This window comes from Vipera berus, assembly GCF_964194415.1.
Source record: "Vipera berus genome assembly, chromosome: 11".
Taxonomy (NCBI): Eukaryota; Metazoa; Chordata; class Lepidosauria; order Squamata; family Viperidae; genus Vipera; species Vipera berus.
Genome location: NC_138214.1, coordinates 20,555,321 through 20,569,140, shown reverse-complemented (window position 1 = coordinate 20,569,140; position 13,820 = coordinate 20,555,321). Strand labels below are relative to the sequence as shown.

The 13,820-nt window shown below is 47.1% G+C and overlaps 2 protein-coding genes across 3 annotated transcripts; one reads left to right on the top strand and one right to left on the bottom strand.

Annotated features, from left to right (window-relative positions):
- Nucleotides 1-277: 277 nt before the first annotated feature.
- On the bottom strand, nt 278-7,458 carry LOC308672984 (voltage-gated potassium channel KCNC1-like). Of its 2 annotated transcripts, XM_081336316.1 has the most exons (4): nt 7,307-7,458; nt 5,270-5,573; nt 3,662-4,160; nt 278-2,594 (listed from the first exon to the last, which is right to left on the bottom strand). In XM_081336316.1, exons 2-4 carry the CDS (start codon nt 5,290-5,292, stop codon nt 1,788-1,790), a joined length of 1,329 nt encoding a protein of 442 aa, XP_081192442.1. In that variant the 5' UTR covers nt 5,293-5,573; nt 7,307-7,458; the 3' UTR covers nt 278-1,787. The 2 variants fall into 2 exon arrangements, with proteins under 2 accessions (XP_081192442.1, XP_081192441.1); XM_081336315.1 differs by lacking the exons at nt 5,270-5,573; nt 7,307-7,458 and having other exon boundaries at nt 3,662-4,224.
- On the top strand, nt 6,888-12,398 carry LOC308672983 (voltage-gated potassium channel KCNC1-like; the record flags this gene model as incomplete). The annotated part of the gene is made up of 3 exons (XM_081336314.1): nt 6,888-7,022; nt 7,227-7,745; nt 11,586-12,398. Exons 1-3 carry the CDS (start codon nt 6,966-6,968, stop codon nt 12,396-12,398), a joined length of 1,389 nt encoding a protein of 462 aa, XP_081192440.1. The 5' UTR covers nt 6,888-6,965.
- Between the last annotated feature and the right edge of the window lie 1,422 nt (nt 12,399-13,820).

Below are 13,820 nucleotides of genomic sequence, written 5' to 3'. Positions count from 1 at the left end.
TTCTGCATATTCCACCAAATTTTTATCCAAAAAGCCTTAACCTTTTTGCAGGTCCACCATATGTGAAAATATGTTGCATCTTCGCCACCACACCTCCAACATTTTGGCTGATAGTTCGGATACATACTTGCAAGCTTTTTAGGATCTAAATGCCATCTATAAAACATTTTATAAAAGTTCTCTCTTAGGTTTTGAGCTTGTGTAAATTTTACGTTCCTCACCCAGATCTTTTCCCACGTATCCATTGTAATAACTTCTTGGATATTCTGGGCCCATTTTATCATTACAAATATTCTTAAGACTGTTTCATTGAACATTGTCAGTAATATGTTCTACACAGTTTGAAAGCTACCTAGAATGTTTCCATTGTTAAAGTATAATTCTAGTATTTGTATTATAATATACTGCATGTCTACATTAGTAGGGGTGTAAAAAAGTCAAGATAGCAGCCACAACCATGTCATTAAAGCTCCCCCACCCTTTTTATGCCTCATGATGATCTCCAGATTGTGGACCCCTTCTTGAATTTTTTCACCTTCCTGCCGACACCCTGATGTACTGCCAGCTATCACTGCAGGGGCAGTTCTTGGTAACCTGCTGAAATTCTTCTGCCAGTCTTCCAAAGGGATTCACAGAGATTTCTAGAGTTTTAAAAAGATTTTCAAAAATGTTATTAGTATAAGTGTAGTATATATATTGATAACATTTTCTTGCTTTGAAAGAAGATACAACTGCTTTAAAGGTTACTGTAAAAAAAGGTCAAGGTTTTCCCTGTACAGTTGTGCCTGGGTGGTGCTCATCTCTGATTCTTAGCTGAAGGAGCCAGTGTGGTCTGAAGACACTTATGTGGTCATGTGGTGGCATGACTTTACGCCAAGGCACATAGAACACTGTTACCTTCCAATCAGAGTGCTACTAGCATTTGCATGCTTTCAAACTACTAGGTGAGCACGAGGAAGGTTATTGATAGTCTTCTAATTTGCAAACAAGCAAAAAAAAATTCAAGTTGTATGAGAAATGTATGAAAAGCCTAGTAAATATACTGATGTGTGAGGAGGAAGCCAGTAGCTAATAATGCAATATTTAAAACTCGCAGACACACAATATATGTCCTATTGCCAAGGTAGCACAGTGGTTAGAATGCAGTATTGCAGGCTAATTCTCCTGACTGCCAAAAGTTTGGCAGTTCGATTCTCACCAGCTCAAGGTTGATTCAGCCTTACATCCTTCTGAGGTCAGTAAAGGTCAGTAAAATGAGAACCCAGATTGTTGGGGGCAATATGCTGACTCTGTAAACTGCTTAGAGGACTGTGAAGCTCTATGAAATGGTATATAAGTCTAAGTGCTATTGCTATATTCCTCTAAAAGTTGTGATCAAATCCAGGCCAGCCTTCCCTATCAATGTCTGCCATATGACCTCACTTTTCACTTATCATCAGCCAATAAGGATGCTTTCTGGAAAGGAAGGCACATGATCACACATTTCAGATATATTCAAAATGAATAAGCTTGTGCCCATAGTGGGAAAGAGGCTACTTGCCAGCTAAATTGAAAGCAAGAATCTTTACAAAATTACTTGGAAACATTTTGAAAATAAGACTTTCATGGGAATGATCATGTCCATTGTGAAGAAGTTCCAGGAGCAGAATGAGAGTGGCTTTATGAAACCATTAACCATTCAGGCAGGAGAAGACACACGATGCAGGATGGAATGAGCAGCAGCAGTTTGGAAGTACATGTCTTTTTCCGATGAAACATTGGAAACATCCTGCCCATCCATCATGATGCTAAGGTGAGTGGGGTTTTTTTTTACTCTTTCTCTTCTCTTTGATCATGACAGCATCATAATAGCCTTGGAATTTGATACAGAAGAAGGGAATTGGGATGATAATGGTTAGTACACCACATAGTGCTGTGCAGGCTCCAATCATTCTACCAACTAGAGAGATGGGATAAACATCTCCATAACCTACAGTGGTCAAGGTGACCACTGCCCACCAGAAAGCTGAGCCGATGTCAACAAAATGTGTATATGTATTATCTTCAATTATGTCTGCAAAATAACAGAGAGAACCAAAGAAAAGGATTTCAAAGACTAAAATCATGAGGAGGACGAGGATCTCTCTGATGGCAGCCCTGGAGGTATAAGATAGCACTCTCAGCATCAGTGGGGTCTCCACCAGCTTGAGAACCTTCAAGAGTTTGAAGAAATACAGGGCACGCAAAAAATCCAACCAGAATAAAAATCGCTGATGGCTTGTGGGATTCCTATAGAAGGAAACTTCAATGTAAATGGGGAAGAGGGAGAGAAAATCAGCCACATTCAGTGGGCTTTGGAGAAATTTCTTCTTATTTGGGCAGGAAATGAGTCGCAAAACAAATTCAACCGTGAACCAAAGGACACAAAAAAGTTCCACGTAAAGGGGGTAAGGGTTTGTGTAAAATGCATAGTCAGCCAAAGTATGTAGGTCTGAAGTAAGATTGATCTGGTTTTCCAGGAGGTAGACAGGAAAATAATGGGCGTCTTCAAAAGCTTTGGCAATAAAAAGGCAGCATATCCCTATATTGAAGAGGAGACACACAGCAGCCAAGACCTGTTGGGGGAAGGGAAGAGGAGGTCAGGTGGACTGATTGCTTGCTTCATCAATTACATTTATATGCCACTCACTTCGTGGTTGAGGTGACTCTGAGCCTGATCATTCCTGAATATCATGACGGCTGTGCAAATATCCTATGCAAAATGCCAGCTGTGCAAGTGATTTAAGTTAAAGTGGCTCAGCTTTTAGCACACAAATCACATCTGAATTCAGGACATAGAAGTGAACTATCTGAAACTAAAACCTTAGGAAAAATGACCCCTCCTTTTCTTAAAATGCATTCTTATTCAACCACAGTCTGCTTGAGAAAAAGTCCTTCCAGGGAGAAAAGGATTTCAGAGAAATCCTCCAGGTTGACAGGCGGGGCCCCTGGGGACTGGCTGGCCAAAGGTGGGTCTGAATAGCCGGCCTTTCAGAGGACAATCCTCTCTCTAACATCTGGTTCCCTACCCTCTTCCATTCATTCCCATCCATAATCTCAGGAAGGGCCTCCTCCCAGACACGCCCTCCTTCCCCTATAAAAATTCAGAAAAAAAATGTCTACCTAATTTCTCTGCTCATGAACTTGGGGAAGAATGGGGGGAAAAATCCCATCTCTGGCCAGCTACGTCTGAAATACATGGGGACCTGGAGGAGGCTGGTGGAAGGCTGTGTCAGTGCTGCATCCTAAATAAGATGATTTTCACCCCAGAGGGAGCTAACCAAATTGCCATTCTTACTTTTACTACTACTAGAACCAGCAGCAAGATTTATACCTGATGTGCCATGCCCTTCATGACAACAATCCTGAAGGTATCTTCTTATACGTCTGAGAGAAATGGGTGTCAAAATGAGCAAAGTGCCCTTCAGCTGAACCTGAGCCTGTCTTGCAAGGCCAGAGAGAGAACTGCACCTGTGGCTGCCATCCAGCTGCCCCTGCAGGGGGACCAGGGCTCAGCCAGCCGCCTCAGGCTAAGAACAGGGCGGCTGCCTTTGGCTCAGCCTCAGCCACAGCCCTGAAGCCCTGGCAGGCCAAGAAAACCACTGCAAGGAGCGAATGCTGCCCCCCGCAAGCCCTAGCTGACCTTTGTGCAGAAACTGGAGAAGGGTTTCTCAAATGTGCTCCAGATTCTGCTCTGCCATCGGCCCCTCCAGGCGCTCTGGTTCCTTCCCGCCTGCTCCAGCAGCCCAGTGGCCTCTTGGTTTTCCTCCGGGATGCCGTACTCTTCCTTTTGCCCCTCAGCGATGGTCAATTTCTGCCAGCAGCAGGGTGCCAGGGGGGCATTGCCGAGCCCCCAGAAGGCCAGCTCCTCATCCAGGACTGACTTGCAGATCAAGTCAGAGCAATGAAGCTCTTTGGTCCTGTAGTAGTTGAGCACCTCCTCAAAGAGGTAGGAACTTCTGTCAAAGAAGAACTCCTTGGTGTCCGGGTCGTAGTCAAAGGTGGCGGCTGCCTGGGGCTCTGTCAGGCAGCACAGCTTGGTGCCAGGGAACACCTGGAGGGTGCTGGCATAGGTCTCATACCGGAGACCCCCAACGTTCAAGAAGATCTTTTCTTCCCATGGTTTCATCGCTTGTAACTGGCTGCCAAGAACAGGAAAAAGGTCTGTCATCGTCATCAACATCATCATCATCATCTACAATATTCATCCGGGAAATAGCAGAGTCTTCATTATCCAGTGATTTGGTTCTAACTAGGAATCATGGAGGTATTATTATCGTTATTGTTACCATTATTAAGAATCCAACCCTTTTAACATGGCCAATAATGCTTCAGAAGAAAAGTGATGGGAGACTTCTGAAGACTGAATATGCTGGACTCGCCAGGCTCTTTGATCCCGTCCCTTTCCATAGGATAAGAAGGGAGGGATGAGAATCCTTCCCACCCTTACCTAGTTGGGGAGGGAGGGAGCAGGGAGTTGGTGGGGCTCCTTCCGCACCTCCTTTCTCCCCACTGCTCTGCTTCTTTTCTGATGGAAGGAGAAGCAGGTCTCAACTTCACAAATCTAGCAACCACATCAATTCAAGAAGCCGTTGTATGTTTCATGGCTTAGATTTGTGGTTCAGCATATTATAGCATATTACAGCATATTACTTCCACCCATTATTTCCTAGTTAAGGAGAGACTTATGCGGATCACAATCACAGTCCAAACATCTAGAAGAAAGAGGTTGTCCACGAGAGACTAAGAGACTGAAACACTCCTCAAACACTTCCCTCGCACTTCATCCTACAACAGTATACTTCTTCCAGGTTGTTTCTTGCCCACTAAAATCAATGGCCCAGAAGTACGTAGTAAAATATCAGGAGTATTAAACTTTTATTCATTCATTTTAGCACCGTAGATGAAAAAAATGTTAACTCATCTGATTCTTTCAAGCACCTGACCATCCTTTGGACAGTTCTTTCCAGCTATGGAGCGCAAAGTAATTAATCCAGTAATTTCCTCAGAAAGACCCAGGCTGAACAGGAAACTCAGTTGCCCCTTTTAATTGTCTGCCCAGGGAAGATGTATGATTTGAAAAGTGAGGATTCTTTTTTAAAAAAAATATTTAACCAAAGCATAACATTTCCTGAAATTTTAAGTAAATTTCCATACCTAGCTGATTTATGGAAAATTATAATATATATAATATATGACCATGAGTAAAACAAGAATTACAATTCAATTCTGAAGCTGACAAGTCACATACCTGGGAGTAAAAAGTTCCTGCATATAACTAACTGGTAAACATATTCAGCCAGTTTCTGCCCAAACAGAAACGGTAGCAATCCCGCCCAAACGAAAGCACCAAACTGGGGTCCTTCTCTGACAAAGATGGAGAGAGCCCCTGGAATTGGTTCTAGGTCACTCCTCGCTGACATCAAGGAATTCCACTTTTCAACTTCTGGTTCCTTCCCCAGATAGGCTGAGGCTCCACCAAGCTTCTCATTAGCTTTTATATTCTTACCTTTAATCTTGCAGAGCAGTTTTGCAGAGTGCTTGGAAAAAGTAGCCTGCAGAAGGAAGAGGATGTGCTCTGGCTCAGGGCCAACTCATGGAGGCCAAAAAACAAAAACAGGCTACAAACTGAGGCACCAGAGGGATGGGAGGGGGGGGGGAAGATTGCATAAGAGCTTCTCCTGAACTGCACACTCTCTCTTCCTGTTGCTTTGGCAACAGCAGTGATGTTCTTCTGTGTTTAATTTTAAAAAACCACATGAAAAAGAACCAACTCTATTTTATTTCAAAATTTGAGCAATTTTCTTTCCAAAGCAAATGTAATGATTAATATAACTCAACTCCATAATTATAAGCATCTTTAGAAAATGACAATGTAGAAATCGACAACTACTCTAATGATTGTAACCAGCCACACGTATCACCACCGTTCAGTGTCAACGGCACACCTTTTCTGTCACTTGACCTAGAAGGGTGAACAATTAAACTTTCAACCCAACTCAGCTGACAAAGAAGGGGAGACTGTGAAATCTCTGTTGGGACCCCACGTTTCTGGTGCCACAAGGACCCAACTTCTCAGCCAGAGAGATGGGAGACCAAAGGCCCACACGCGTGGCCCATTTCTCCCCACAGTCTCTTAATTCAAGGCCTGGCCTGGCTGCGTCTTGCCGGCCACTTTGGTGTCTTGGTTAAAGGACCGGTACAGGCATCCTGCCCAAGACAGAGGCAACCCACCTCTGCCCCCCCCCCCAGCGGGCTTCCTGGTTTTGATGGCAGAGAAACTAACAGGGAGGCTGATAAAATGCATTTCAGCCATTCGTCTCAAGTGGGGTAAGGGGAAGAGCAGGGGGTCAGCCAGTTACTAAAGGGCGAAGCCTTTGAGTCCGCCACCCCCCTCCCCCCCCTTGGCGCAGGAATCCCAAGGAAAGGCAGCCGAGGACCCTCTTTGCCTGCCCCCCCCCAAGAAGCGAATGTTGAGTTTATCCTTGACTTCTTCATTTTTTCCTTACGGCTTTTCATTATCGAAAGTGACAAAGCAGTTCGTGTGTGTGTGTGTGTGTGTGTGTGTGAGAGAGAGAGAGAGAGAGAGAGGAGGAGAGATTTTACACCCCCGTTTTTCCAAGGCAAAGCCCCGCGCGGGGGGCTCCGGGCCAGGAAGGGGGGGGTCGCCTCTGCCCTCCTTGCGCAACCCCAGCCGAGATGCAGCCGCGGGCGGGGCGGCCGGTCGGCTTCCAGCCGGGCGGGGGCGGGAAGGGGCGCCGAGGAGGGGGTTACCCGCTCCGGATTGGCCGCCTCGCTCCGCCACCCGCCTGGGAGGCTCCGCGTCCGACAGAGCGATCCTCGGTCGCCGCCGTCCGATCCTCGCCGCTCGGGCAGCCGCGGGCGGAGGGGAAGCGGGGACGCCCCCGGCGGCGGGGCGGAAGCCGGCAAGGCGCCCGGCCAGGTAAATGGGCGAGGGGCCCCCTCCGCGCCCAGCCGCCGTCCCCGCCACGGAGCCCTGCGAGGTGAGCCGGCCGAGGGCAGCGGGAGGAGGGCGTGCAGATCCTGGACGGCCCCGCCGCGCCTTCCCGGTCCAGCAGTAAAGAGCCCGGCGGAGGGCAGCCCGGCGGGCGGCTCTGCTCGCGGGGTGCCGGCTGGAGCGGGGCCGTCGGGCCTCCCCCCTCCCCGCCGCTCAGCCCTCTCCTCCTCCTCCTCCTCCTCCTCCGCAGGTCTTCGGAGCCGCCGGGCCGGGCATGGAGAGCCCCTCGAGCCGGGTCACCCTGAACGTGGGCGGGCTCCGCTACCGCACCTGCCGCCGCGTCCTGGCCGCCTTCCCGGGCACCAAGTTGGGCGGGCTGGCCGAGCCCGCGGCCGCGGCCCGCTTCGACTACGACGCCCGCGCCGGCGAGTTCTTCTTCGACCGGAGCGGCCGCCTTTTCGAGCACGTGCTGCACCTCTGCCACAGCGGCCACCTGCACGGCGCCGTCGCCGCCAATTGCCGCGCGGCCCTGCGGGCGGAGCTGGCCTTCTGGGGGCTCTCGGAGGCGCGGCTGCCCGCCTGCTGCTGGAGCGAGCTCTGCCCGGAGGCCGAGGAAGCCGAGGAGGCCGAGCAGGGCGGCCCCGGCCAGCAAGAGGACCGGCGCGGCCTGCTGGAGCGGGTCCCGCGCGGGACGGGCGGCCGGTGGGCGCGGCGGGCGCGGCCGGCCTGGGCGTTCCTGGAGGAGCCGCACTCCTCGCCCTGGGCCACGGTGAGCCGGCCGGGGCGCGAGGCCCGTTGATTGGGTCGCCCCAACCTGAAGCCCTTTCCCGCCCAACAAAGGGCCGCAGTCCGTGGGAAAAGGCTGCCGGCTCGCGGGGGACAAGCGGGACCAGGTCGCAGGGAAGCCTCCCGCCCGGTTTAAGGGCCTGGCGGGGCTGCCAAAGAAGACGGGGGTGGGCGGCGCTCCCCCTTTCTTGGGTGTGGGAGATGAGGGGCGTAAGGCATGGAAAGACCCTCCCCCTTTGCCTGGGATTGGCTGCCAGGGCAGGGGCAGAAGGGGAGCTGAGTGCTGCCTGCCCGAGGGCGTCTGCCCGAGCAGCAGCCGAGAGGCCTGGGGAATCCAGCTTCAGCACAGGCCCCCAACCCTGTCGGCTCAGCCGGGGCTCTCAGGCTTACTGCTCAGTGACAGAGCAGTAACTCTAGACGCAGGTTTGCCACTTGTTTGGAAGTGCCCTAAACCCACGTTCAACACTTGCTCCTGGGAGAATGACTGGTACTGTGGAAGAGCAGCCTCCCACCTCAGCACACGTTCCCTAGCCAAACACAAGAAGGTGCAAGACTGAGTGGAATCTCCAGATTCTCTGCCACATCATCTAGCGTTGTCAGATTACGTGGTTGGAGAAACTCGTGGTCAAAGGGGCTGTCGTGTTAGTGGGTTTGTGTCTGTGTTTTATGTGTGTGTATATATATAAATAATTTTATTGATTTTCTAATATGACATTCACATATTTGAAAAATAACAGGGCGGCTGAGTTACAATAATTCAGTTACGTGCAGATATTGTTAGTACAAACTCAAATTCTTGCCATAGATATTCCCTCTCTTTTCCCCCTCAATGTAAACTGTCTATATTGAAATTGATATAAATCTTAGTCTATCAATCAAGTAAAAGAAAGTTTTCTAACATTTATCAATAGCTTTTAGTTTTTATATTTCTCAGTTGTTAAGTCGTTCCATCTTTTAGACAATGACCTAATAAATTTTTCCAAATTCTGATTTCAATTAATAATTAAATTTAACATTTAATATTTGTCATTTCCACGGTTTTTTTTAAATGACCCCAATTCCTTTATCACCATTCCTCACAAAATCTAATATTAAGGATACACATCTGTATTCATTCTGATCATTTACATCGACAAATTAGTAAAATAATATAAAATTCTTGTTTTGTAATAGTTTTAAAATACCTTAAGTTTAATAACCAACGGTTCTTTTAGTTCAGCATTTAATATGTTCTCTTTTTTCCTCGACCTTTACACATCAATCAATATTCAGATTTAGCTATTAGTACTTATACTTCTAAGTTAAATAATCAAAGTTTTCTTTATCTCAATTCATAACCAAGTCTTATATTCTAAATATACATCATAACTATTAGAATGTATTCTGTTTTAATTCTTTTTCAGTCTTATTCTAGCTTTCTTTCTCTGCCATGTTGTCTTCCATGTCCACGCTTTTGAATCGTCCTTGTATTGTGCCCATTATTTGGCGTTGGAAACACCATTCAGTCACCATTTTTTAAAGAAGTTTAGTAGATCTGGCAGATCGTTTCTTTGTTTTTCCCTCCCATCGTGGTTGTCCTAGGCTGTTTATCTTTTCTTCCATCTGTTCCTTTGGCTCCTCAAGAACTTTCTGGTTTTTATATAATTTTTTCCCCTTTTTTTTCCATATTATCAGTTTCTTTCCTGGATTTTCCATTGTCTGTATTTGTTGAGTAGTTAAATCATCTGTCATAGTATTTAGTTGTTCCACTTTTTCTGTTGTATTCTGTATAGATAGTTCTTTAGTTATAGTCCTAGTTTGAGTTTGCCTCTCCAGCTTATCTTCTTGTTTTATTCTGAAATTTCTTATTTCATCCCCAGCTGTAATAAGGGTCTGCAGTATTTTTTTCAGCATACAGAGAATTTGTTCCTGGCCTTCCTCCTTAGTGATATGTTAATTCAGACTTTACAATTGGAATCCACTCAGAGAAGACGCAGCTGAGCTTTCCCATAGCTGATACCAAAGTTACAGGTGTCTTATCTACTTTCTGGGCTGTCAGCCAAGTCTCTTTAAATAATAACGTTAAAGTCTCAAATTAGCCACAAGAGGTCACCCCTGAACCGTTTTAATCTTTTTAGTTTTACTTCTATTTTGAAAAGTCCAGATCTTCAGCCAAAAATAGAGAATAGGAAATAGTGAATAAAAAGTCTTTTAATCCACAAATTTTAAGAGATAGAATAGAATTCCAATGAGTAATCCAATTTTTTTTCTTTTGTTTTTCCCCTCAACATTTTAAAAAGCTCCCCTGAATAGTCAATTGCCGCTGTTTCTAGAGGGTTAGGGTTAAAATCCCCCTTCCCTCTCACGGGGGGAAAGTACTTCAGCAGCTTATGCAGGTACAGAAAGAAGTCAGGATTTAAGAGAGGTAGTTTTCACCCCGTCTTCCACGCTGCTTTAAGGTTGCCAGATGGTAAGTGTAACTTCGGCTGCCCTCACCCTAGTAGTGACAGGCCATAATCCTATGGCTGGTCTTTCGTTTGCCAGGTTGGAGAGAATTGCCTGCTCCAACGGGAGAGCTACTGCTCTCCTGCGATCCAGTGAAAGCCCCTGCTTACTGGTCTCTACGGGGAGACTTTTGTTGACCCTTTTCAGGGTCCCTCAGCGATCCGAAACTGTATGGGGAAGGCGACATTCGTCTTCCGAGCGGCCGTGTGACAAACCAAAGGTTTGTGGCTGATTTTTATCTTTGGAATTTCCCTGTGGTGTCCTTTTCTCCAGGCTGAACAATCCCCAATGCCTCTGATCATTCTTGAACATGCTCCAATATGTCAATGTTTCTCCTAAAATGCCGCGCATGGTCCAATATTCTGGGTTGGCCTGATTTTGCAAAAATAGAGAGACCAGTGAGCACACTTGATCCTGAGCTGCTCCTTCTGTGGATGTGGCCTCAACCAACTCTTTATCTTGTACCTACTCTTGCCTCATGTGCTTCTGTCCACCAGGTGCTTTCCTCCTCCACTGCTGCTCACGGTGCTGCCCATTTTATCCCCATCTTTTATTTTCTCTCTCCAATTTTCTGCTCCTTGTTTCAGCATGTCAGGATTCTCTAATGGACCAAATGGGCCCTTAGCCTGGGGGGGGGGCGCTCTTCTGAAGATTGGAGGGCAGATTGTTGAGCTAATTTAGAAATCTCCTATAGAAGCAAGAGAAGCTCAAACTTGCCCTGGAGCCATTTGTTGGGATCTGCTTTCAGGGTCTCCTTACAAAAAAATTGTTTGGCACCAAGGAGGTCATGAATATTCTTTAAGTGATGAGTTTATCGATCTCAGAAAAGGGACACGTTTCATTTTCAATGTTTTCTTGCCCAGCCATTTAAAATCCAGACTCCTAACTCCTTTAACTAGCAGCAGGGCTGCAGAACAGCTTCTGGTGACTCAGAGATCCGTGTTTTGTTTTTTGTCTTCTGTTTGTAGTCTTTCCAAGGAGGGAAATAGGAGTGGAAAGTCTCCAGAACTGCAGCAAATCTTTCAGATGGACCCAAAGCTGGAAATGGGAGCAGTTGGCCTCCTATAGACATCTTCCTCTTAACTTTTATCGCTATTTGATGGGAGGGGGAAGTTCAGGAAAAACGTAATCACAATACAAGAGAAGGGAGAAATACATATACAGGGGAAACTGAATATATAGTTTATGTAAGGTTTAAGATGAAGTGGTGACCCTTGGCTGGTGACTATGGCTGTTACTGTAGAGTGATTTACAGTCAAGTTGGGGAGATGGTGGTCCAGGCCCTAGACCTGATGCTGCTAGCAACTGACATCTGACTTCTCTCTCTCCTTCCTTGTAGGGCTTTGCAGTCATGTCACTGCTGTTCAATGTTGCTGTCATCATCATCCTTTGTGTCAAAGGAGGCCAACGTGAAGACTCCATAGGAGACAGCAATTTCACCCACCCCCAGATCCACCACCTTTCAGTGGAGTCGTTGTGTCCCCAGATACCTTCTCTCCTCCACTTGGAGCTTTTCTTCATTCTCTGCTTTGTGGGTGAATTTGCCATTCGACTCGTTTCCTGTCCTGACAAAAAGAAATTCTTTCAGAAGCCCCTGAATGTGGTCGATTTCCTGGCACTTTTCCCAGTTTGCCTGGATCTCTCTTTTAGCGGACATGCACGCAAGGCTGAAACTCTCCCGTGTTGGCTGAACTTGTTCCGTGTGGTCTATATCATCAAACTCTTGAAGGTCTTCAAGCTGGTGGAAACCCCGCTGATGCTGAGAGTCTTCCCCTACATGTTCAAGTCCATCTTGAAGGAGATTGCCATCCTGATGTGGGTTTTTCTTTTTGAAATCCTTTTCTTTGGCACCCTCATGTTGTTTGCCGAATTGATCAATGATCACCCAGATTCACTGCTTCATGACATTTTCTCATCCTTCTGGTGGGCTGTGATCACCTTGACCACCATAGGCTATGGTGATATATATCCCGTCTGTCCGGCTAGCAAAGTCATTGGAGCCTGTACGGTGCTTTGTGGCTTGCTAACCATCATTATCCCTATCCCCCTCATTTTTATAAAATTCAAGAATTATTATACTTCTGCTGTAATTAAGGAGAAGAAGAAGAGAGAAGAGAAGGCAACACCAACCATAACAACCTCAGAAGTCTAATGCAGTGACTGAGGCTTTTATTTGGAGGAGGAAAGCCCTTTCCATTCCACACTGAACTGCAGAACGTCCTGCTGAATTAAATTGGATCTTTTGTGCTGCGTCTTTTGCTGGCTGACCTTCATCTGTCTGCCATGTCCTCCTGGCCTGTTTCGGGTTTGAGATGACCGTAACGAACTCTGCTGCATTGTAATAGCAGCTTTTCTTCCTTCAGAGATGTACTCCATAAAGCAGCCTGTAAAGTCAAGCAATTTGGGGGGTTGAACCTGAACTGACCCCTGTAGTATCACAAACCAGATTTTTTTATGGTTTATACTTCCCTTCTAATTCCTGGCAAACCCTTTACTGTCTCCCACTCTGGGGCTACTTCCAGAATTCTTTATTCCCTTGCACCATTTCACAGTGCCAGAAGATCCCTCAAATAGGTTGGAGCCTGGACGGTCTAGGCTAGTCCACTATTCCATGCCCACTGCAGAGAACCAGAACAATCACCTCCCTACCAACCCTGTGGGAGAATCGGAACACTGTGGAGCTCTCCTGCCCATGCAGGTATCATGAATTACTTTACCAGTAATGCAACCCTTTGTGCTCCCCAGGATTGATTTCCCCCTCCCAAACCGAGCCCTGACGCCTGCTCCCTCTTCCGGTCCTCCTGAACAGCTTGCGGGGGGGGGGGATCCCCCAGCTGCCCTTTCCTCCCAAAGAAGAAGCTATGAAGGTGCTGGCCCCTCCGGAATTCTGCTCTGCCTCTGAGACAGCTCCCTCAGTCCCAGGGAGGCAGAGGGCTCCTGCCAAGTCTCCTTGGCACCAGACTTGCCAGCTGGCCCTTCAGTGCAAAAATCTTGTTTCACACTTGGCCACTTTAGGTCTAGTGACTTCTGGAGCAGTTCTAGCCGTCGCCTTTCCTCTCATCCCCCTTCCTGCTTATTTTCTCTTCTCTCCCAGCTTATTGCTTTCAAATGATCATAAACTCAAGCAATGAAAGGGTGGTTGGTTTCAAAAGTTCATTTCCTTGCCTTGAAATAGCCTCTCTGGTGGGTCAAGAAGGGGAGAGAGGTGGTGTTAGTCTTGTTAATAAGCGTGGTGTAAAATAGCACTTTTTTCTTCCATCTAAGATGCTTTTCTTAAAGACCGTGATCCATAAAAGTCATCAAGCTGGCCTTTATGAGGCCATTTACAATCTAGATGCCTGCAGGCTGACAGGCTCCTTCGCCACACACACTGGCTTGCTCCCTGGTGGTCCTGCACTCTGTTCACAGGCCAGCCATCCCCTCCTCCTTAGGGGCTAATCTGCACAGGTGCCCCAACTTAATGCCAACCAAGTTTAAGGGGCAGACACTTATATTTTAAGTAACCTGGTTTCACGTTGTGTGTAAGCACTCTGCCTGTCCTAGGTAGCTTTGCTAAGCTTGGAGTAGGCAGCAG